At 38.9% G+C, this 24,828-nt stretch overlaps 1 protein-coding gene across 1 annotated transcript in view; it reads left to right on the top strand.

The window, feature by feature from the left end:
- LOC124170113 (oocyte zinc finger protein XlCOF6-like) overlaps positions 1-22,033 on the top strand; it is a 34,256-nt gene extending 12,223 nt beyond the window's left edge. The window contains exons 5-10 of the mRNA XM_046548794.1: positions 969-1,112; positions 6,106-6,202; positions 7,771-7,992; positions 11,646-11,958; positions 16,025-16,361; positions 21,270-22,033. Of these exons, the coding sequence (XP_046404750.1) occupies positions 969-1,112; positions 6,106-6,202; positions 7,771-7,992; positions 11,646-11,958; positions 16,025-16,361; positions 21,270-21,983 (1,827 nt within the window). The 3' untranslated portion in view covers positions 21,984-22,033. The remainder of the gene's footprint in view (positions 1-968; positions 1,113-6,105; positions 6,203-7,770; positions 7,993-11,645; positions 11,959-16,024; positions 16,362-21,269) is intronic.
- The last annotated feature ends 2,795 nt before the right edge of the window (positions 22,034-24,828 follow it).

Raw genomic sequence — 24,828 nt, 5'->3', positions numbered from 1 at the left:
TCCAACACTTACTGTTAAAATCCAACAGTAACTGTAGAAAATCCAACAGTAACTGTTAAAATCGAACAGCAACTGTAGAAAATCCAACAGTAACAGTTAAAATCCAACAGTAACTGTAGAAAATCCAACAGTAAATGTTAAAATCCAACGGTAACTGTTGAAATGCAACGGTAACTGTTAAAATCCAACAGTAATTGTTAAAATCCAACCGTTTTTTTGCTAAGGGGCAAAGCAGTTTCTTGGTTTGCAATGAATGAATTTAAATTTTAAATATGCTGTGTGCTAACTAACCTATTTCTTGTGCTTGTAAATGAATTTAAATATAACATTATTGAAAAGCATTGAAGTAAATATGGGTATTTTAAAATTCTTGTTCATTGCAGTAATATTGTAAGATGTATATACAGTTTTTTGTGTTAACAAACCTATACATTGTCCTTGTAGATTCATAAATATGAATATTTTAAAAAAGTATTGAAGTAAATATGGGTGTTTCAAAATTCTTAAACGCATGATACTTAAAGTAAATACATAATATTTGTATACAATATGCGTTAACTAACCAATCCATTGTCGTGGTAAATACATAAGTATAATATTATTTTTTAAATATTGAAGTAATTTTCGATGTTTTAATATTCTTATTCATTGCAGTAAACACACAATATTCATAGACAATATGTGTTAACTAACAAATCCCTTGTCCTGGTAAATACATGAGTAAAATATCATTTTAAAATTTTGAAGTAACATTTGGGTGTTTTAAAATTTTTTATCTAATGCCATAATCACGCAAGATTAACCTGGAATTTTGTGAAATTTCCCACGAAAATGCGGAATCATGTGTGGAATTATCTGCTTTGTTTGGTTGCACACCTGAATTGGTCTGTGTGCTTGATAGCTTGCAATGCAGTAAACTCAATTATTTTAGCTCCCCGCTAATGTGCGATGGATGGAATCTTTTTCAGTTTTGTGTGAAGACAGAGAAGGGTGACGTGGGATTGTTGCCTAATGCAGCAGACGTGGGGATCAAAGTGGAGGAACCGTCGTCTGGAGAAGAATCCACGCCTGACGATTTGGAATGCAGCGAGGCTGTGGAGAGTGAACCAGAGGTAAATGTGTATCAGGGCAAGGGATGAGTCGATTCCGCTTTTTTTCGATTCCGATTCCAAGTCCAATTCCTTCAAATCAATTCCCGATACTCGATTCAGATTCCATCGATTCTTATTCCTTCTAACAGGTGGGATCTCTATATATCTGAGGCATTGCCGTCATTAAAATTTAAGAATAGGGTAGTTTCCTTCATCAAAGGAAACAAAAGGCATTGATTGCGATTCGTTACCCACCATTAGTGCATTCATAATATACAAATTATTTCGTTTGACAAATCCGGTATAGACGAATGGCAATGGTCCATTTTTATCCTCATTTGAAAAGGGCCAGATTGGCGCCCATACAATGCCACTCCACGTGACGTCACAGGGACCTAGTTTCTATACGAGAGGATAGGAGTTATACATCGTCTGAGGTTACCAATGCATGCATGAGGCACAGAGCTCAGGGAAACATGTCTTAATAATCACCTATTAAAACTGGCTAAGGTCGGAAAGTTTTCCTCGTTTGATAAGGTATTAATAATCCTTATTTAAGCCAAGCGCTACCAGCCAACAGGGTACTCAGTTACCCGCTAGCAGCCTGCATCGTATCAGCGCTTCACCTCGCTTCAAGGTCACCTCGCAGGGCGGCAGCGGGAGCCAGACGGAGCGATTTCCCATCATTCCTACTTATGCGTCGCGTTTTCGTGCGCTTGAAAATGTTCACTTTTCATTTAATCGCGAAAAATAGATATAGTCTTTTAAAAATCTAAAAGCGTGAAATACGTACTCCAGGAGTAATAATCTTTCGATTAAGGCAATAAAAAAATAATAGGAAACCACCCTATTGTGTAGCCAAGTAAGCCGTGAGCCATTCTGGATTTCTGGTTTTCTGGGTTTCAGGATTCCAGATTTGAGGTCCTCAAGTGTACATGAGTAGCATTCTTAGCCCTAACTCCTGATGGGCTTTCCGATGCACACTTTCCGCAGCTGAGGCATGGAAAGCAGTGACATGCACTCACAATCAGCCCAACGTTCATCTGCAACTGCAGCAGCTTGATGCGTGAGATGATGCACGTTTTCTTGAACGTCTTGAAGTCGGCCAGTTTCTCCATGCACACTCCACATATCCGAGAGGGTAATCCGTCGTGGGGACTGCACTGAAAAGGCAATTGAAAAAAACAACAATAAGCCCAACTGTACACTGTATTATACTGTATACTAGGGCGGATCGGAAAAAATCCATTTTTTTTTCAAATCAATTTTTTTTCAAATCCATCTAGCCCAGTGAAAAAAAGTTGTGGGACCGATCAAAAATAAGGCCTGAAAAATTTGAGACCCCTAGGTGAACCCCTGACCCTCGCTCAAATGCGATTTAGGGGGGGGGAGGGTCTTAATTCGAAAAATATAGTATATTATGGTAATTTCCTATAGATTTTGCCGAGTTACTGCCCTTAGTTTGCCCTATTCGTGTTAATTGCGGCCTTACATACCAGAGCAGCCAGGCAGGTGCACGGTGGCGGCCGAACGCAACTTGTCAAGTCTGCCTGGATGCCGTGGCAGCTTATGCCAAGCAAGTTTCAACCTTCTCAAGGGTTGCGTTGATGAAACTGGGCTATACAAATGCGAATGTGTCTAAATTTTTATTATTGACGCAGACGCTTGTTAGTCTATGAAAAAAGTTACATTAAAAAAACTGCTCTCTGCACGTAGTTATAAGAAACTTTTTTTTCACCGGAAAACTCGCTCTCTGCACATTTTTATTATCATCAGACTTCAAATATCATTCGAAAATGAAAAATATAAATTTCGATCTATTATACTTTAAAATAGGTGATCCAGATGAAAAGGGTAGTTTCCTTCATTAAAAGAAAACGAAAGGCATTGATTGCGATTCGTTACCCACCATTAGTGCATTCATAGTACACAAATTATTTGGTTTTTGAAATACCGGTTTAGACGAATGGCATGGGTCAAATTTTATCCTCATTTGAAAAAGGCCAAATTGGCGCCCATGCGATTCCACTCCGCATGACGTCACAGGGACCTAGTTTCTACACGAGAGGATAGGAGTTATGCATCGTCTGAGGTTACCAATGCATGCATGAGGCGCAGTGCTCAGGGAAACATGTCTTAATAATCACTTATTAAAACTGGCTAAGGTCGGAAAGTTTTCCTCGTTTGATAAGGTATTAATAATCCTTATTTAAGCCAAGCGCTACCAGCCAGCAGGGTACTCAGCAACCCGCTAGCAGCCTGCGTCGTATCAACGCTAATCTTCTTGTATAGAAACTAGGACCCTATGACGTCACGTGGAGTGGCATCGCATGGGCGCCAATCTGGCCCTTTTCAAATGAGGATAAAATTTGTCCATTGCCATTCGTCTAAACCGGTATTTCTAAAACGAAATAACTTGTATGCTATGAATACACTAATGGTGGGTAACGAATCGCAATCAATGCCTTTCGTTTACTTTGAGGAAGGAAACCTACCCTTTTGTATTTTGTAATTTTTGAGTAGTGCGAAGTGAATGTAGATGTATAGGAGTGTGTTTTTTTTTTTTTTTAAGAAGTGATTCGAAAATTCAGACACGTCTCAACTTCTGGGGCAACCTGGTCCCTCTAATTTTCCCACTCACTACACACCCTTTAGCCGGCCCGGAATTTTGCGAACAATATGCGACATCAGGAGAGATAGCACTTTCATTGCTGCATTTGCATTTACAGCATCTGTCACGTTTGTTAAAATTTTGGTAAACGTGTGCAGCCAGTGGTTGTTTAAGTGATCAATATTTCTGCCAAAAATGGCTTAATCGACACCCCATGAATTTGACGACATTTAGACTGTGAAAACCTGGAAAAAAACGTGAATCTTATGATTTAGATACAGTGGGAAGCCTGCTTCACTTTTATACAATCAACCCTCGCTAAGTGCAAGGGTCTAGTTCCTAGGGGTTTTTGCACTAATTAATTTTCACTATTTGAGACCATTTTATCGTTGGGAAGATGTGTTCCCGGTAGCATAGGTGTTAGGTATCGAATTTACAATAAACCTTAGACATTCCTGTTGTTAGCCTTAGAAAACCTTATTTATATAAACATTTATAGTTTAAAATATCTCTAAAGATAGTAGTCATGCATTTAAAGATGTTTTTTCCCGTTGAAAACAGTCAAGTTCTCTGAAATGATGTAGATGATGGCATAGCACCAGTTTTCCATTCTGGTTGCGTAATGTGACCTAACTATGAAACTAAAAAAAAACGTCCAATAATTTAGGGTGCATTGTTAGGGCAACGGTTCAAGGTAAACAAGCAATCGGTGCTGTCTGCCATGTCGTGTCGGTACATTAATTATCACTGCAAATACTCTCATATCAAGTCAAAAGTAGACTCATCTTGTCATGAAACTATGTTTTCTATGCATAGCAAGGTTTTCGGGTTGACCTCCGCGTCGATTCATCTTCAAGACGACACTTTCGCCGGCTTTGCAGCTGGCGTCTTCAGGTACAAAGTAATTGATGCAGGTTTTTGCCCGTCTTATATAGACCTGGGTTTGGGCTAGGAGCGTTCTGATTGGTCCGTTTGGGTAAGTATCTCTTCCAAGTGTTTGAGAGCGAGTAGCTGTCCTCCCTTTTGAAAGTGGGAAGGACCAACACAGAATGTGGACTTTGAAAGTGCAAAAATTATCGACAGTGAAAAGCATTACTTTCCCGGACTCATAAGAGAAGATATCGAAATAGCGATAACATCCACTGTCGTCATGAAGATGAAACGATGCGGAGGTTAACCCGAAAACCTTGCTACGCATGCTGCACCACCCCGGGAAAGTCTACATCAACATATGTTTTTTATGGTTGTATGTAAACGATATTGGTTTCTCAAAAGCGTACCAAGTGCAAAAGGTGATAAATATTAATGTATATATCCACAGAAACAAGGTGATGTATACCAATATATTTAACTTATTATACTTTAGCCAATTTTATTATTTATTTCACTGGATGGGTATAATGTGGTAGTACCTTTCAATAGGGTGGTTTCCTATTATTTTTTTATTGCCTAAAACGAAAGATTATTACTCCTGGAGTACGTATTTCGCGCTTTTAGATTTTTAAATGACGATATCTATTTTTCGCGATTAAATGAAAAGTGAAAATTTTCAAGCGCGCAAAAACGCGACGCGTAAGTAGGAAAGTCCGTGCGACGCATTTCTGGTTCCCCCTCTCTCCTTGTGAAGTGACCTTGATCGAGGCTCTGAGCGCTGATAGGACGCAGGATGCTGGCGGATAGCTGAGTACCTTGCTGAATGGTAGCGCTTGGCTTAAAAAAGGTTTATTAATACCTTATCAAACGAAGAAAACTTTCCGACCTTAGCCAGTTTAATTAAGTGATTATTAAGACATGTTTCCCTGAGCTCTGTGCCTCATGCATGCATTGGTAACCTCAGACGATGTATAACTCCTATCCTCTCGTGTAGAAACTAGGTCCCTGTGACGTCACGCGGAGTGGAATCGCATGGGCGCCAATCTGGCCTTTTTCAAATGAGGATAAAATTTGACCCTTGCCATTCGTCTAAACCGGTATTTCTAAAACCAAATAATTTGTGTATTATGAATACACTAATGGTGGGTAACGAATCGCAATCAATGCCTATCGTTTTCTTTGATGAAGGAAACTACCCTATTGTGTAACTGTACAATTTAATATGGTTCGTGTGATCTCGTCTCCCGTAATATCCATTGTAACGTGAATTCTTAAATCGAAGTGATCTGCAGACGAACTTTGGCCGGCATGTTTTTGTAGGGTGTAGGGCTGGTTCGGGTACCCTACATCAAGTAGGGCCTGTTTAGTTCCAAAAACAGCCTTGAGCAGTAGGGCTTGATGTGACTTATGTAGGACGAGATCGGTTTATGTAAGGGGCTGATGACGTATCCAGGGTTGGTTCGCCCTACAGGGTCGACCAAGAATACGGGCCTAAAGGTTCTTTCTCTTAGTTGTTTGTTTTGTTTTCAGTCAGCGGATGAAAGTTCTTCGCAACGGGATGCCTCCGATGAAGAGACTCAGCCCGCAGACTCAACTGGAGGGGAAAACAGTGTCGCTTCAGCCACCGGTGTGTACAACCAAAGAATGATGGTCTCTGAACTCAGAACCCTGGAATGTCACTAATGAACTCCTTTTTTTATTTGGGTATAGTGAAATGTCTTTATAACGAACTCCAGTATAACGAAGTATTCAGTATAATGAGGCATTCATTATATCGAAATTATTTTCCGTCCCGTATAACGAAATTTCCCATATAACGTATTTCATGGTTTCCACTCAACCGTAAATGAGCCGTGAAAGAATTTCAATGAATGATGGCAGTGGACTCATGAACTGCGTAGTATAGTAAGTAGTGTCCGATGAATAGATGCACTATTGAATATTATTGAATAGCTAAATATTTCTTTTCTTTTACGTATCATTTATAATAACCTGTCCTAAATAACTCATGCGGGGCCATCCCTTGCCCTTCTAAGATTGTTTTAATCAGGCCATCGTGCCTCAAAATGCCGCCAACTAAGGTCTTCAGCTCAAGGTTTTTAGGAGGCTTCTCTCTTCTCCCAGTCTTCTTAGCACTTTCTCGTTACCTACACTGTCAATCCATTTTATCTTCATCATTCTTCGGTAGCACCGCATTTCAAATGCTTCCACTCTGGACTTCTCTGCTGTTGTCAACGTCCAAGCCTCACTTTCATAGAGAAACATGCTCCATATGTCAGTGGCGCAGCAAGGGGGTATTTTGGGGGATAAAACCTCACCTCCCCCCCAGAGCTCAGAGAAATTTTAAAGTTGAATCCATTTTACTCAATTGGATTGATATTACTGATTGAATAGTGTAAGGATTAATAAAATATCCCTCAGAAAGCCGAAAAACTCACCATGTTTTGAACCGTTTATCTTTAAATTTCCTCAATTCATTAATCTCGCACCTACTGCTTATCCTGGTGGGTATTTCATACCCCCACACATCACGGTATTAGTTGCACCTTAACCACCTCCCCCCCCAGCCTTAATTCCTAGCTGCGCCCCTGCCATATGTAGCATCTGATGAATTGTTTCCTTACTTCTATGCTTGTATTCCAAGCTGTAAGTATGAATAAATTTTTGTTGTACTTAATTATGAAATTGTTGTTATTTTTCAAGTGCCCCACTTTCCCTCCCTTTATATCTATTTTGCCTTCATTCTTCATTATCACCATATTCCGGTTGCTTCCACTCTTGACTTCTCTGCTGCTGTCAACATCCACCCAAGCGTATATGCATATTAACCTGTCCGCATTTTATTTTTCATTGGTATTTATAATAATAATAATAAATTCGTTTATTTTGTGGGCCTTGTGGCACATGAGAAAATTATTGTACAACTTTTACAAGTTCAGCATGACATTAGATTCATGAAAGAAAAGAAAAAATGAAAAGAAATACAAAAGAGTCACTCGTTGCAGACCGCCGTTAACATACAGACAATTCGCAACTATGTTTATGTACAAATGGTGAAAGTCACAAAGTGTTTTTCAATGCTGAAATAGGTTGTAATTCTAAGTTGGTCGAGTAAATGCGACAGGGTGAAACACTTGTGATTGAGTGTGTGAATGAAATTGTTGAGCGCTATGTCCGTTTTCTTTTCGTTTGCAGACGCTTACGCGGCCACTCCCTCTCCCAGCATAGCGTTGCGATCTCATTCTAAAGGCGATGCGGGTGCAGGCGGCAAAGCAGTGCTGCCATCTAAGGAAGAGGCGCAGCGTGGAGCGAAGAGGAAACGCGAGAAGTCTCCGTTGGGAGGGGAGGGGAGGATTGATGAGGAGGCTGGTGGGAGAAAAACTGGAGTGGCGAGGCCTTCCAACCAGAAATCAAAAGGTATCTTTGAGTCTACTGCACTCTGAACTCAGAACGCTGGAATGTCACTCATGAACTCCTTTTTTTTTTTTTTTTTTTTTGGTACAGTGAAATGTCTTTATAAGGAACGCCAGTATAACGAAATATTCGGAATAATGAAGTATTCATTATAACAAAATTATAGCTGCCCTTGCGCTGCAATGACGAGTATATCTTGTCATGAACTTCTGATGCCAAATCACACAATGACGAGTTTAGGTCGTCATCAGACTTAAGAAATTTAGGACTATTAAGGGCAACAAATAGATGCATGGATAATATAGATATATTATCTAAAGATGGGGATACGCGGCACAAATAATTTGAAAACATTGATAACCCAATCTTTCACTCAAATGTCTTGTAATATTCTTAATTTATGTAAAACAAACAATATATTATTATTTATGCACTTATTCTGTTATTTTAGAGTGCTTCCCAGACTCAATGAGAGCTTTATTAGCCAGTAAGGGATCTTTTTAGCGGCGATAACATGGTTTTACTCATATTATTAATACTCCATGTAAGGCCTGGTTTCAAAAAAACCACACGTATGTATCTAACTTTTGAGTCTACTGCACTCTGAACGCTGGAATGTCACTTATGAACTCCTTTTTGTTTTTGGGTACAGTGAAACGTCTTTGTGTGGTCCCAGCACCATCCCAACAAAATACTGTTGAATTTAATGCCTCTTATATAAAATCAACTTTTTGAATACTGTGCCAATTGCAGGGAATCTTAAGGAACGCTTGAAACAACAACTGCACACGTCAGATTTTACACCACAAACTGAACTGCACTTAATGCACTGATGCCACCGCATGGAGGCGCCACAAACACCGCTTACAGATACATCCACAAGGGGGCAGCACACATAGATACAAAAGTAGCAGCCAAATACAAAAAATACATATTGAATCTTGTACAATCTTAACAAATACAGTAACACCTCCACTTATCATACCGAGGAGATACCTCCGAGACGGCCTAACTACCTCCACAAATCATGCCAAGACAACAAATTAATGCAGCCGTGATTACGTGCATGGAATGATATTTTCAGCAATAAATGTTTCACTCTTTTTTTCTTATTGTAGACCTTTATTATGCTGTAATTTTAAGGTTAATCATTAGTTTGGCCATTTTGTTCAATATGAGAGCATACCTAACAGTAAATAAGAAAAAAACATATCCAACTGTCCAAATCATTTTAATTGACTGTTGAATTGAGAGAGATCACATGGTTTTCTCTCGAATCATGGTTAAAATCATGCGATAGCGCTCGCTTTCTTTAATTATTCAAATATATATTTGTATGTATATGTTCACCGATGCATGCATGTGTGTTTAATCACATAAATATAATGGTTTAAAAGACAGGAGTGCCTTTCATATATTCACATTCAAAGGATATGAAAAAATGGTGCCTATCACTAAAACCTCTCTATAGTGAACCTCCATACATCAAATTGCCCAAATTATGGTCCCTTCCATTACGATGTAAAGAGGTTTTACTGTACAGATAAAACTACAGTAAACTCTGGATTATCCGGGCTAATGATGGGAGAGGACGCACGGATAATCGGAAAATCACGGATAAGCCAAACTTTCACTTAAATGTCTTGCAGTGTTCATAATTTACCTAAAACAAACAATATGTTATTATCATCATCATCATTAGTCAACAATCCTAAGATTGGTTTGACGCAGCTCTCCATTTCTCTCTCCTATCCACTAATCTCTTCATAGCTACATACAGTGAGTCCTCGTTCTACGTCACCCCGTTTAACGTCATTTCGCGATAACGTCACGAAAATTTTGAGACCGTCATTCGTTTATCGCACCTTCGCTTCGCGATAACGTCAAGTATTTTAAATTTCGCACGAAAAAAAAGGCGAAGCGGCGGGCGTTGCAGGTTGTTCGTTTTGTGTGTGGTAATACAGTCAGTCTAAATAAAGTGTAAAACGGTGTGCTTATTCTTAATTGCAATTACGGTTTTAGCAAAAATTTCTGCAGAATAAATTCTTAGGTAGGTACGCAAGGTTTTACTTGACATAATGGTTTTCAGGAACCTAAAAAGTGATTTCAAGGAATTTTTCCGAGTAGAACTCTGAGTTTTTGTCGCCACTTTTTTCGCCGAGCTCAAAATAATTTTGGTTCCTGTAACTGTGACGATGTTTCAGCGATGATGATGCCCAGGCGACGCTCGCCCGGGCGACCACCATAGCGAAGCCGAAAAGCAAATGCGGGAAGATACAAAAATGGAGAAAGATTTACGTCACCACTGCAATTGCCATCGATGAAGACAGGAACTCATATTTATGCAATAGTTCGGCATTCCCACCGTAAAAAAGTGCCCCAGATATGACACGATAATATTTTTTTCGCCTAGGAATTGTGAGGTCTAGGAGCTGATATTCACTTTTTACATTGTTTCTTATGGGATATTATGCTTCGATTAACGTCATTTCGCTTATCGTCACATTTTTCAGGAATGGTAAGTGACAAATAGACGAGGACTCACTGTATGTATAAAATTTTATTCTAGGTATTTGAAAATGGTGTAATAGCTGAAACCGGTACTAAAATGGAATCTCTGTGAATTTTGTGGAAGTAACAAAGTGTTTTTCATTATTAATATGGAGCCCTTCTGCCACGTAAAAGCTTCTAGTTTCAATTCAACTTACTTTTCAATACGCCCTTGTACATTCATGCTCTCGGTGAATTTTTAAGAATTCCGTGGATATGGAGTCAAAGACTTGATTCAAATCCCTCAAAGATTTGATTTTGGATTGTATTCGTGAAAATTGCAGATTCAACGCATCCCTAATTACCCTTAACGAAAAAACTGTTTAAAAACTGTTGAAAATTTCAACAGTTAAGTGGGACCGCAGTTGAATCCATCAGTAACTGTAGAAAATCCAAAAGTGACTGATGAAACCCAGCAGTAACTACTGAAGTCCAACAGAATTTGTTGAAATCCAACAGGAACTGTTGAAAATCCAACACTAACTGGAGAAAATCCAACAGTAACTGGAGAAAATCCAACAGTAACTGTAGAAAATCCAACATTAACTGTTAAAATTCAACAGAAACTGTTAATATCCAACAGTAATTGTTAAAATCCAACGGTAACTGTTAAAATCTAACAGTAACTATTGAAATCCAACAGTAACTATTAAAATTCAACAGTAACTGTAGGAAGTCCCAAGGCAATTGTTAAAATCCAACAGTAACTGTTAAAATCCAACTGGAACTGTTGAAAATCCAACAGTTACTTTTAAAATCCAACAGTAACTGTTAAAATCTAACAGTAACTATTAAAATCCAACAGTAACTATTAAAATTCAACAGTAACTGTAGAAAGTCCTATGGCAATTGTTAAAATCCAACAGTAACTGTTAAAATCCAACAGTAACTGTTAAAATCCAACAGTAATTGTTAAAATTCATCAGTAATTGTTAAAATTCAACAGTAACTGTAGACAATCCAACAGTAATTGTTAAAATCCAACAGTAACTGTTAAAATCCAACAGTAACTATTAAAATTCAGCAGTAACTGTAGAAAGTCCTATGGCAACTGTTAAAATCCAACAGTTTTTTTGTTACTAACAAATGACAATCTATTCATTCAGCAGGTGGCCCAGGAGGTGTTGGCAGCTTCCCTTGCGCAGATTGTGACTGCGTGTTCTCTAGCCGCAAGGATTTGACCAAGCACGTATACAAGACGCACCTGAGGTTCATTTGCGATCACTGCAAGAGGGTCTTCAAGCAGAAAGCTAACCTCAAATCGCACATCATGCGGTTACACCTCAACCTGCGCAACTTTGCGTGCTCCGAGTGTGGACGCAAGTTCAGCACGGCATGCGAGGTGAGGCTCCACGCGAAGCATGTGCATGCAAAAGGCACAAAGGAGAGTCCCTTCGAATGTGAAGAGTGCGGAAAACGGTAAGAGGTCTCTCCAAGTCACTTTCCTTTCTTTTTATTTATTTATTAAGATTAGAACCACGGACGGGACTTTTTTTGTCCCATCGCCCTTTGCAAATGTTTCCCATTCATGCACTACAGGTTTAATCCATTTGAAAGTAACTGGATTTTACTCTTTTTTTATGCTCTTTCGAACTGTATCGAAAATATTGTGTGATGTTCGGTTTGCGAGAAAAACGACGATTTACCTTGAACCGCAGGATGGGACTTTTTTGTTCCATGTGGGGAAAACATACAATTTCAGTTTTTTTTCTACACTTATTTTGTATTTAGCGTAATTACAGTTTATTACGAAGTGGATCGATGCACAGATATCGTTATTCTGCCAGTTAGAAGCGCAGAAGGGAATAATCTGTGCACTGCGCCGGCCGCCTACTCACGCAGTGCCGGCCGCATCACCTCTGCCCGGTACGTCTGCAGGTCTGAGATTGCAACAAACACATCAAAATAAGTTTACTGTATTCCTAGTTATACTTAATAAAACGTTTTAAACATTACCTAAACACGTATTTTGTTCACACAAACCACAAAAAAACCGTCAATTATACTTAAACATGACAGGATCAACGTATTTTGTCAATGGGACAAAAACGTCCCATGCCACAGTTTTGGTGGGCTTGGAAAGTTCGGCGGTTCTAGTGTTAAAGTTTATTACAAGCAGATTTTTATATTCTAAAGTTGGAATTCTCTTTAAAAAATTAGTTTAATGTAGTCTGCTTTCTATTACTTGTTCCGAGATCCGAGTATTTTTGCCTCAAGCATCGCGTAGAGATATCCAAAGCATCGTCACCCGCCGTCAGTTCAGAAAAAGGGTATGACAGACATTGTGTAAGACATTCGTGAAGACGTTGTGAGTCGAAGACGTTCTCGAGGTGAACAGATGCGATCATCCATGCACTCCAAAGGGGATCCCATTCAGGTGCCTTATTCTCAACGACGATTAACACTTCCTGATAACATCCTCCGCCACCTACATGGATTAAATGCATAATAATAATAATAATAATATATTTATTTGCCCAGCGATTGAGTTACAAGGTTTGTACACAATATAAGGCACGTCAAGAATAATAATAGTAGAAACTATTTACAAAGCAGACAGCATTCCAACACCAAAACAATAATTAACATTAAATCAAAGTAAACATTACAAGGGATCAGCAAAAAACTCATTGACATTGTAATACAGCTTATTAAGCAGAAGATCTTTCACTTGTCTTTTAAAAGATTTGTCATTCAGCGATTTAAAAGATAATGGTAGATGATTGTGGAGAAGAATTCCCATCCTTCTCAATCCATGTAAACATTTTGTGGTCGGGGCATAATCTACATGCAAGTCATTATGGCTTCTTGTGAAATGTTGGTGAGGGTCTCGATTTTTAGAAAAAGATGACAGGTTTCTATGGATGTAGATAACAGCAGATAGAATATAGATACAAGGAATAGGGAGAATATTTAGTTTTCTAAAAATAGGTCGGCATGGGGCATTGTAGGGCTCTTTAGCCATTAGACGAACAGCTCTTTTTTGTATTTTAAAAATATTTGTTGCATGATGGGAAGTGCCCCAGAAAAGGATACTGAATAGTACATTGGAATAGAATTCCCCATAGTACAAGCATATGTGCAAGTCCTACCTAAGTTCTCTAATGTAATTGTTTATTTATAATACAGTAGATTCCGGTTAATTGGGACATGTTGGAACTTGTGCACTTTGCCCCAACTAAGCGGCTGCCCCAATTAGGCGAACTCTCTTGGCATAAAAAACTTTGTAATGGTAGAAAGAAGACTAAAGAATATTTACAATGCAACACCAGTTTATTGAAATATTAATTTGATTAATAAATCAGTGAGTTTAGTTAATTTATTATCATTTTTAAGAGATATAACAATTTAGTTTAAAATATTTTTCACAGCCTCCGGCGACGCTGAATGAATGTCTTTTTTTGTCGAATGTCGAAGTAAAATGTGTTAAACCATCTACAGTCAAACCTTGATAATTCATAGTTCAAGGGACCGTCACTTTTTTCTTGCTCTTAGAGGTATCTCACTTACAAAGGTTCCAGAATGACCTCTCTAACATTAGGGTGGTTTCCTATTATTTTTTTATTGCCTAAATACAAAGATTATTACTCCTGGAGTACGTATTTCACACTTTCAGATTTTCAAATGACCATATCTGTTTTTCGCGATTGAATGAAAAGTGAAAATTTTCAAGCGCGCAAAAACGCAACGGGTAAGCGTGAATGCCGGCAAATCTCCATGTGACGTCGTTCTGGTTCCCGCTGCTGCAAGTTAGGTGACCTTGGGGCGAGGCAATGAGCGCTGATACTTTCTTTATATGAAATTTAAGAATTTTATCCTTATCACAGAGGTCACAAATATTACATCCGAAGTTATTATCGATCCAGGCGTGCATTCGATACACAGCCCTTTTTCTGACTTATTTATTTAGTTACGAGAATATAAATTTTAATAATTTGGTAAGAAAGAAAAGCTCAATGCACACATGTAAATAATTTTGGAGGGTAACGATTCCTAATGAAAATACATATATCGATATGAATTTATATTGATAGGACTCATTTTCTCCTTTGCTATTGACCATGACTAACTGCTCACATCAAATATGTTATCCATCGGAACCAAACTGAGAATTTATAAGACCATAACAAGACCTATCCTTATTTATGGAGCAGAATCATGGGTTATCGAGAAAAGAACGGAAAAGAAGTTAATAGGGCAGTTTCCTTCATCAAAGAAAAGGAAAGGCATTGATTGCGATTCGTTACCCACCATTAGTGCATTCATAATGTACAAATTATTTGGTTTTAGAAATCCCAGTTTAGACGAATGTTAAATGGTCAATTTTAACCTCATTAGAAAAAGGCCAGATTGGCACCCATGCAATGCCACTCCACGTGACGTCACAGGGACCTAGTTTCTACACGAGTAGATAGCAGTTTTACATCGTCTGAGATTACCAATGCATGCATGAGTTGTTTTAATGTGAATAGGCCTAGTTGTAGCTGATTAAATCGAGTTAGTTAGTGTTTTAGTGTTAGTGATTGTTTTCTGTATTAGTGGTCTCTAGTTTGACTGAAAAACTCATGAAAATACACAAAATATTCAAAAATGTCAACCCCCCGGTGGAGTGTGCCTCTCCCAGCGTTTGACTCAAGAGCCGCCACTGTGGATACCTGTGAGGTCTGCATCGTCCCAATACAAGACACAATTCTGCACTGCAAACCAACGAACCTCCACAACGAAACTGTCATCATGGATAATGATGACTCGATCAGTCGGTAGGGTAGTTTCCTTCATCAAAAGAAAACGAAAGGCATTGATTGCGATTCCCTACCCACGATTAGTGTATTCATATAATACAAATTATTTGGTTTCACAAATCCCAGTTTAGACGAATGTTAACGTTGAATTTTAACCTCATTTTAAAAAGGCCAGATTGGCGCCCATGCGATGCCACTCCACGTGACGTCACAAGGACCTAGATTCCATACGAGTAGATGGGAGTTTTACATCGTCTGAGATTACTAATTCATGCATGAGGCACAGAGCTCAGGGAAACATCTCTTAATAATCACCCATTAAAACTGCCTATGGTTGGAAAGTTTTCTTCGTTTGATAAGGTATTAATAATCCTTATTTAATTCAAGCGCTACCAGATAGCAGTGTACTCTGCTACCTGCTAGCAGCCTTCGTCGTATCGATGCTCATAGCCTCGCACCAAGGTGGCCTCACATGGCAGCAGCCTGAATATGAATGATTTCACACGGTCTTTTCCCAGCATTCATACTTAGCCTTTGCGTTTTCGTGCGCTTGAAAATTTTCACTTTTCATTTAATCGCGAAAAATAGATATCATCATTTAAAAATCTAATATCATGAAATGAGTACTGTAGGAGTAATAATCTTTCGATCTAGGCAATAAAAAATACATTATAGGAAACCACTCTATTGTAAATCTCATTTACCAATGCCCTATCTCATTTGATGATTCATTTGCTTCAAAGGTTTACCCGCAAGCGTACGATGCGGCTGCACGTTGATGCTGTCCACAAGGGATTGAAGCCCTTTGCGTGCACCCGTTGTCCGGCGCGGTTCTCGCAGAAGGACAACTTGCGCGCCCACGTGCTGTCCGTTCACTCGGAGGAGAGGAGTTTCAGCTGCGATGTTTGCGCGCAGAAGTTCAAGCGGGCGGACCACCTCAAGTGTCACCGCGCAACGCACGAAGACCTGCGCGACTTCAAGTGCGCAGACTGCGGGAAGGAGTACAACACGATGAATGCCTTGCGTATCCACATGAAGCTACACAGTGGAGTCACGTACAAGTGTCCCCATTGCCCAAAGGTAAGCGCAATGCTTGTTCATTAACCCTAATACGAACGAAAGGAGTCACACATTTTATTTTATTAGTTGACAACTATTCAGTTTTGATTAGTGATAGTTCAAACTATTTGCTAAATTATTAATTCATTCAGTACGTATTTGCCTCTGGCTACTCTGTTTTGTTGTAAGATTAGCAAAGTTGTCCGTGTTTATTAATTACTATTTGTGCTTCTATTAATAAATCTGGCGGCGCTGGGATTCAAATGTGCTTATTTCTGCTTATTGTGAGTAATACGATATCGTATTATTCCTGGAGTACGTATTCGAGATGATCATGTATTACTAAGGTACTATTTGACACATCACCAGCCCACATAGCACAAAATATCTTCTGGATAACTGGAAAATATCTTCAATGTCTTGGATATCTTAACCCTAATGCGGGCAAGGTGAGTCTCTTGGACTCATCGCATCATCTTTTTGAGAATTTTATCATGTTATTGAAATGTCAGCATATTGTAAATTTTTTACTTCTTCTAATTGTATATTTCCTATAAATTAGAGTAATTCAAACTTGAATGAAATAAAATAACTACGTTTTATTCCACACTTTACTTCACTCGATAAGTAAGTAAGTTTCACTCGATAGCCAACGGAGTTCTTGTTTTTTAAACTTTTATTTGCATTTTCTGCATATTTTCGAAAGAAATTAGATGATTTGAGGAGTTTTATTAACATATTATTAAAATTAAGTCAATTGAAATGAATTCTGAGAAAAAAAAGGTTTTAGTAAGTATATTCCGCTCTTTTGGAACGTAACCTCTAATTAATATGGAAGTCATTGGTTCGACTTTCGTACATTCGACTTTCGTACAAGTTTTTGGGAACGCATTGTGTACGAAACTCGGGGACCGCCTGTACTCTAACGAGGTTGGTAGTAGCGTTTATTGAAGTCCTTTATGGTTCGGGGGAAAAACAAATTCCCATATCTATCCGTTGGGCAAAACATCTCTCTTAATTTATCGCTTCTATCGGATCTGGAAATGTAGTGTGGCTCTAATATTATGTTCTCTGTGTCGCTCTTAAAGATATCCATTCTCAATTGTTCAAGCAATCTAAGCCTAGCGCGCAGCCTCCGAGTCTCCAACGGCTCCCAGCCTAATTCGCTTAACATCTGAATAACACTGTCTGTACGCCCGTAGCAGTTTTTGACGAAATGCGCAGCCTTCCTTTGTATTATATTCAGTTCGTGGATTAAGTCTTTCTGCACCGGATCCCATAAGCTCACTGCATATTCAAGGTGCGGTCAGACGAGAGCAAAATAGCACCTTTCTTTCACTTTCTCATCCGAAAATCTTCCCACAATACGCTTGACGAATCCTAATTTCTTCAGGGCTGTGCCGCAAATATTCTTTATGTGTTCCCCACGTGAGGTTCGAGGTTATTGTAACTCCCAGGTATTTCACTTTGTCTGTTGTCTTTATGTTAATACCATCCACTGCATAAACATGGTTAGAGTTGGACGAATTCCGCAAGAAACATACTGCCATGCATTTTCTCAGATGAAGTTCGAGTCCTGTACGGTCCCGTTGGATTTACATGTAAATTTATAGGCAAACCTCTCTGTGGTGAACCTCTATATCTCGTAAAATCCTCCACTTATCAAACCAAGGAGACACCCCCGAGACACGTTAACTACCTCCGCAAATCGTACCGAGACAACTAGAGACCATTAATGCAGCTTTGATAACGTGCTTGGAATGACATTTTCAGCAATAAATGTTTCACCCTTATTTTTCTTATACACCTTAAAATATGCTATAATTTTCACGTTAATCATTAGTTGTGGCCATTTTGTTCAATATGAGAGCATACCTAAGAGTGAATAAGAAAAAACGTATCCAACTGTCCTAATCATTTTAAGTTACTGTTGAATTGAGAGAGATCACATCCTTTTCACTCGAATCATGGTTAAAATCATGCGATAGCGTTCGCTTTCTGTAATTATTCAATAATATATATGTATATGTTCACTGATGCATGCATGTCTGTTTAAACTCATAAATACAGTACATTCCGTTTAATTGGGACATATCAGGATTTGTGCACTTTGCCCGAATTAAGCGGCTGCCCCAATTAGGCGAACTATCCTGTATATGGCCGTAAAAAAACGTTGAAATGATAGTAAGAAGACTAAAGAATGTTTATAATGCAACATAAGTTTATTAAACTGTTAATTTGATTAATAAATCAGCGAGTTTAGCTAATTTATTGTCATTTTTAAGAATTACAACAATTTCGTTAAAAATATTTTTCACATCCTCGGGCGACGCTGAATTAATGTCTTTTTCTAAGTCGTATTAGAGAAAAGTCTAGAAAACTAGAAAAGTCCTATCCTCTTGTGCATAGTATAAAAATAACAGCTTTCAAAATAGGGCAACAGTAGGAACATTTGTGAAAAATAAGGGTAAATCAAAGGAGGAAAATATTTAAAAAAATTGTATTCTGAGGATATTCCTCTATTGGATTCTGTCCTTCAAGATCTGCCCCAATTAAGCAGCTGCCCCAAGTAACCGGTGGACCCATTGAACGGAATCTACTGTATAATGGTTTGAAAGACATTAGTGCTTTTCATATGTGAAGGATATGATAAAATGGTGCCCATCACTAAAACCTCTCTATAGAGAACCTCCATTCGTCAAATTGCCCAAATTTTGGTCCCCTCCATTGCGATGTAAAGAGGTTTTATTGTATACTTTTTTATACCTCCTCAAAAAATGCCAATCGAGGCATTGGGAAGGCCAAAATAAAGCACAGGTTATCTGACGTGTGTGTGAAAACCGCCATTTAAGGAGGAATCTGTGCTTCGAAACACTGCTTTCATTAGTTAGATAAACTCGACAAAAACAAGTTTTAATGGCTAAATTTGTCATTCACAAAAATTAAAAGTAATGTTAAATCAATCAAAATAGCTGTACAATGCATGAAATTTACTAAAAATGGAATAATCCTGTGATGTGAAGAATGGCTGTTGTATTGACTCTTGGGTATCTGAAGAATTTAATTACTTTCTCTGGAATTTTAGTTTTAAGGTTTTCGCAGCGATTAGATGCACTATTAGAATTCATTTTCGGGTGTACGTCTGCGTGCTTAATATTTAACTCAACGTTTCGTTCCACTTACTGGGAACGTCGTCAGGAGAATGAAAATATAAACATCTATCGTACCGTTGGAAAAACTGGTCCATTGTTGTCAGGGTATTTAAAAAAGTAAATAAAAATAAAATAAAAGCCAACTTCTTTAAACATCTACTATAAAAAGGAAGATGAAAAGTGGAATATTGTTATTAAATTTTCGAAATGTATCTCTTCCACACATGGCTTAAATTATATCCACCATCCCTGTTAAAATTCATAGGTCGTTTAGAAATTTCTATCGCCTCTCTAATAAGCCGTGGATAATATGCAGATTTTCTTGCAATGGATTTGGCCTCATCCAGGAGGATCTTGTGTCCTGGCCCCGACATAAAATGATCGGCGACAGCTGAAGTTTCCCATTGCCTTGCCTTCAGCGCCCTTTCATGCTCTTTCAGCCTTGTCACTATCTTCCGTATGGTCTGTCCGATGTAACTAGACCCACATGAACACGGAATCTCATATATGCCTTCCATTTGTAATGGGGGAATAGCATCAATGACGGATGGAAGTAGGTCTATGATCTTCCTCAACGTGCCAAACCTGGTTTCAACGTTGGCTTTTCCAAGGATGCGAGCAATCCGGTCCGTCGTTCCTGATTACTTTTTTAAATACCCTGACAACAATGGACCAGTTTTTCCAACGGTACGATAGATATTTATATTTTCACTCTCCTGACGACGTTCCCAGTAAGTGGAACGAAACGTTGAGTTAAATATTAAGCACGCAGACGTACACCCGAAAATGAATTATAATAGTGCATCTAATCGCTGCGAAAACCTTAAAACTAAAATTTGGAACCTCTACGGGGAGGATTTCTGTATCTAGAAATGTTTTTTTTTTCTTTCCTTTCGTCATTAGAAGCGACTTCGTAATAACGAGGCATTCGTAATGACTTAATATTAACGAGAGTCTACTGTACAGCTTTAGTATGTTTTCAGGTCCCAGGGTTTTTCTGCACTGAAGTTTCGAAGGCTAAGTCTGCCATCGTATTCAGGGTGAATGGATTAGCCAAAATGTGTCCTTCTTATATACCTTTGCATTGGGTTCAGGTGGGCTCTGATTGGTCGACGGTCGGGCCAATGCGTGTCCTCTCCCCCTTCAGTTTATTTTCAGGGCTGTTTTCCACGCATTGCTCAGATGGAAGCCGGCGTCTCTGTTCATTTTTCTCTTCTCAAGTCTGATTTCCACTGCCTCCTTTACGACACGGTCCCAGTAATTGTTGGCATGGCATATTATTTCTGTATCTTGAAATTTTTTTTCTTTCCTTTCGTCATTAGAAGCGACTTCGTAATAACGAGGAATTCGTAATAACGTTGTCAGTATTAACGAGAGTCTACCGTTCAGCTTTAGTATGCAGCACTACGTAACAGTCTCACCATTTTGGTGTCGCCCCAATTTACGGAGTGTCGTGTAATCAAGTATTCTTGTGGATTTTTATTCTACAGGAGTTTCTGCTGGAGAGGCTGAGGAACCGTCACGTGATGATTGCCCTATTTCTCTACCAAGTGATCAATTCCGATTTGTATTGTTCCAATCACCGTCATAAGTAGCCACTTCGAAATAACGAGAACCTCGTAATAACGAGGAATTCGTAATAACGTTGTTAGTATTAACGCGAGTGTACTTTACAGCTGTAGTATGCAGCTCTGCGTAACAGTCTCACCATTTTGGTAACGTTCCAATTTACTGAATATAGTGTAATCAAGTATTCTTGTGGATTTTCATTCGACAGGAGTTCACGCTGGAGACGCTGAGGGACAGTCACGTTCTGATCCACACGGGGGAGAGGGCGTTCCAGTGTGCCTCTTGTCCCAAGGCGTTCAAGACGAAGAGTGACCTCCGACTCCACACCCGATCCCACACCGGAGTCAAACCACACGAATGCCGTGTGTGCGGTAAGCACTTCTCGGTCTCGTCCAACCTGATCCATCACATGAGGGCGGTCCACGCCAGAGAACGGCCCTTCAGCTGCGACACGTGCGCAAAGACCTTCACGACCAAGGGCTCCCTCCAAAAGCACATGGAAACGCACTCGAGCGGCAAGGGGTTTTCGTGCGCTCAGTGCGACAAGCGGTACAAGACGAAGGCGTGCCTCACGAACCACGTGCGCAACGACCACAGATCCGGGGCGGAGGAGAGACCGTTCAAGTGCGGCCTGTGCCCAAAGGCGTTTCGCCTGAATGCGATCCTGAAGGCGCACGAGATAACGCACACGGATCTGAAGCCTTTTAAGTGTGAGGTGTGCGGGAAGGCCTTCAACAAAGCAAGCAATCTAAGCACTCACCGCAAGCTGCACTCGGGCAATCGCGAGACGTTCAGCTGCAAGCAGTGCAACTTGAAGACGGTGAACAAGTATTACTACCTGGACCACATGAAGAAGAAGCACGGGGGAGGGGGTGGGGGAGTTGGGGACCGATCATCTGGCACTTCAGACGACAGCGAATAGTACGCAGACTGTCAGAGTTCTTCTTTTTAATTTTAATAATGAATCGCTTTCACCAAGTTGGGCCTTAAACAATAAATTTAGTAAATTCGTTATTTTGACCTTCAGAGGTCAAGAAATCAACAATGCGGTTCCATTAACTGACACGGTTACGGTTTTTGGACATGAGGAAACCGGAAATAACACTTTTATTCACGAAAATTAAGACCATTGACTCAGTAAGGTCACAGTCAATAAGAATAGGAAATAGGTTACCAACAAAGGTGTCGATCCATGGGATTTAAAGGTTGCCCAAGTCATTTTTAGGTCATTTTTGACCACTAATTTTAGTAAATTCTTAACCTTTTCCCTACTATAAATGTATATATACATGTGGACGTTTCCTGATCTGGGAGACGGCCGTATATATATGTGTGAGATTTTCCTGGCCATGAGAATGAAAGCCGTATAAGTACGTTTTCTAGCTCTCCCCCTTTTAGGACGGTCACGGGTTTACGTCGTCTTTGTCTCGGGATCCAACCCTGCGGGGTTTAGGATTTACCCTCGGAATCCGGGAGCAGGTATCCGGACCCTTCGTCTTTTATAACTCCTCTCAGCAGTACGGGACAGCGGTCATACAATGGTGTATCCAGTCAGTTTTCGAAATAAATATTTGTTCATTTCTCATAAAAAATAAACTAAGAATTGAATTATTTGTCTTTTGAGCAGCTTTTAAAATTTTTAAACAAAATTCTACGATAAGTATTAACTTATATCTGGAGTTATGTATAAAAATCAACATGGAAATTGTTGCTGCATTAAATGCGTTAATATTGGCCTTAGAAAGAGGAATTCATTTCAAAGTCTGCAATTTACGTTTAAGCAACAATTATCCATGTGCTAAATACACATAAGCAATACATAAGTTGACAGCGAACCAATGCAGCAGGTATGGTCGTAAACTCGGTAAGGAGGGAGCACAAATACTCTCGGAGTCCGAGATAATGCGGAGTCCCTGCGTGGAGGGGTCGTAAAAGGTTCAGCGAGAACCTTCTTAACGAATGCCCTCCAAAAATGCTCCGTACCACGAGAAAGAAGAGTCTCTTGGGGCTCAGTACAGCAGTCATGCTAAGACAAAAACTCCTCCGTCTCGAAAGTGTTAAAAATTAAATAGAAGAACTTTTTGCTTTCACATTAATATTCAAAAAAGGTCAAAAAATCAACAGTACTGTTAAATGAAGTGCAAAACTGATGTGGGTAGCCTTTAAAACCCATGGATCGACACGTTTGTTGGTAACCCATTTCCTATTCTTCTTGACTGTGACCTTACTGGGTCAACGGTCAAATTTTCTTAAATAAAAGTGTTATTTCCGGTTTCCTCATGACCGAAAACCGTAACCATGTCAATTAATGGATTTGTATTGTTGATTTTTTGACCTCCGATGGTCAAAATAACAAATTTACTAAATTGATTGAGGCATAACTTGGTGAAAGCGATTCATTATTAAAATTAACACATTCCGTGCTGACCGTTTGTTGAAGAAAATTATGGCTGAATTTTAGGCAAAAATTTATATTTTTTTATTATTATTTTAACGACGTGATCTTATGATTTGTGATGCCTGGTACATTTTTTCACCCTTTTTTTTTAAAAAATAATCCTTCATTTGTTAAAAATTTGAAATTAAAATTTTTAAGTATCCTGTAAAACTTGTGATATCTTCCCGCAACACACCTACATGTTTCCCATATTTCTTTGCTCTTTGTCAGTACTGTAGCGAAAACCCGTTCAGACTTTATCACTTTATGGAAAAAACTAATGGAAATAGTAATGTTAACGTTATTTTTTTAATCTGGAAATGATACATTTAAATACGATTTTAATTGTTTTATTGCTTCAAAGAAAATATTGTGGGTATTACCAATATTTCCAGCAAAAGTGTTGCTCCCTATGATGGAAAAATTATACTGAACGATATGATATCCTCTTTTAAATATATATATCCTCTATAAATTTTGCGTCGGCACTTGTGCAAGCTGATAGTCAGGGTGAGTGTTGCGTGGCGTCTAGGGAGGGGAAGTCATAGAATGAATACCAGGGTGAATGAAAATCAATCTAGGTCACCACCTGAAACAATGGGCAATCATGTTCCTGAAGCCAAATAGAGATTATAAGTATTTATTTTGAATGAAAGTGGCCTAACTTTACGATACCAAAGCAGAATTATAAAATTGAAATGTGCCTATGGTTTTTTCCTTTAGGAGTTGATGCTTGACTTAACTGACCAAAGAAATACTAATAGTTTATTTAATTATTTATATAAATACTGATAGCAGCATACTGGCTTTGTGAGTGGTGCGTTAAAGCCATTTTATGAAAATATGGACCATGAATTAACGAGCGTGAAATTCCAGTTCCCATAATAGGCAATTGGATTTATTGAAAAAATATTGTTGAACCTGGCTGAGTTAATTTGAAAAGTAGCGTGGGGTTTGGTAGTTTTTTAATTACTGTATTTCTCCGAATAAAGTCCCCCTCTGAATTTAGTCCCCCCCCCCCCCCCTAATTTTGAAACTTCACTTTCGGGAAAAGTTAAAAAGATGCCTTTGAATATAGTCCCCCCCTTTACTTTTACCAAAGGCATTTTTGAAAAAAAGGGGGGGACTATATTCAGACATAAACGGTGATTGGAAAGTTGGCGTGAAAGGTTTTGAATGCACGTGGTCACCACGACCCTGTTTATTTCATGTGCTTTTTTCTTTGATTTTGTAACTAAAGACTGTAATTCAAAGAAGCTGAAATGCAACTGTTCACAGATATTTTTCCTTTAAATGAACACTATCCTCTTCTTCGATATTCTAATTATTT

The sequence above is a fragment of the Ischnura elegans genome, chromosome 13 (assembly GCF_921293095.1).
Source record: "Ischnura elegans chromosome 13, ioIscEleg1.1, whole genome shotgun sequence".
NCBI classification, from domain to species: domain Eukaryota; kingdom Metazoa; phylum Arthropoda; class Insecta; order Odonata; family Coenagrionidae; genus Ischnura; species Ischnura elegans.
The sequence above is the reverse complement of the archived record's forward strand: the minus strand, read 5'-3'. Positions and strand labels throughout refer to the sequence as shown.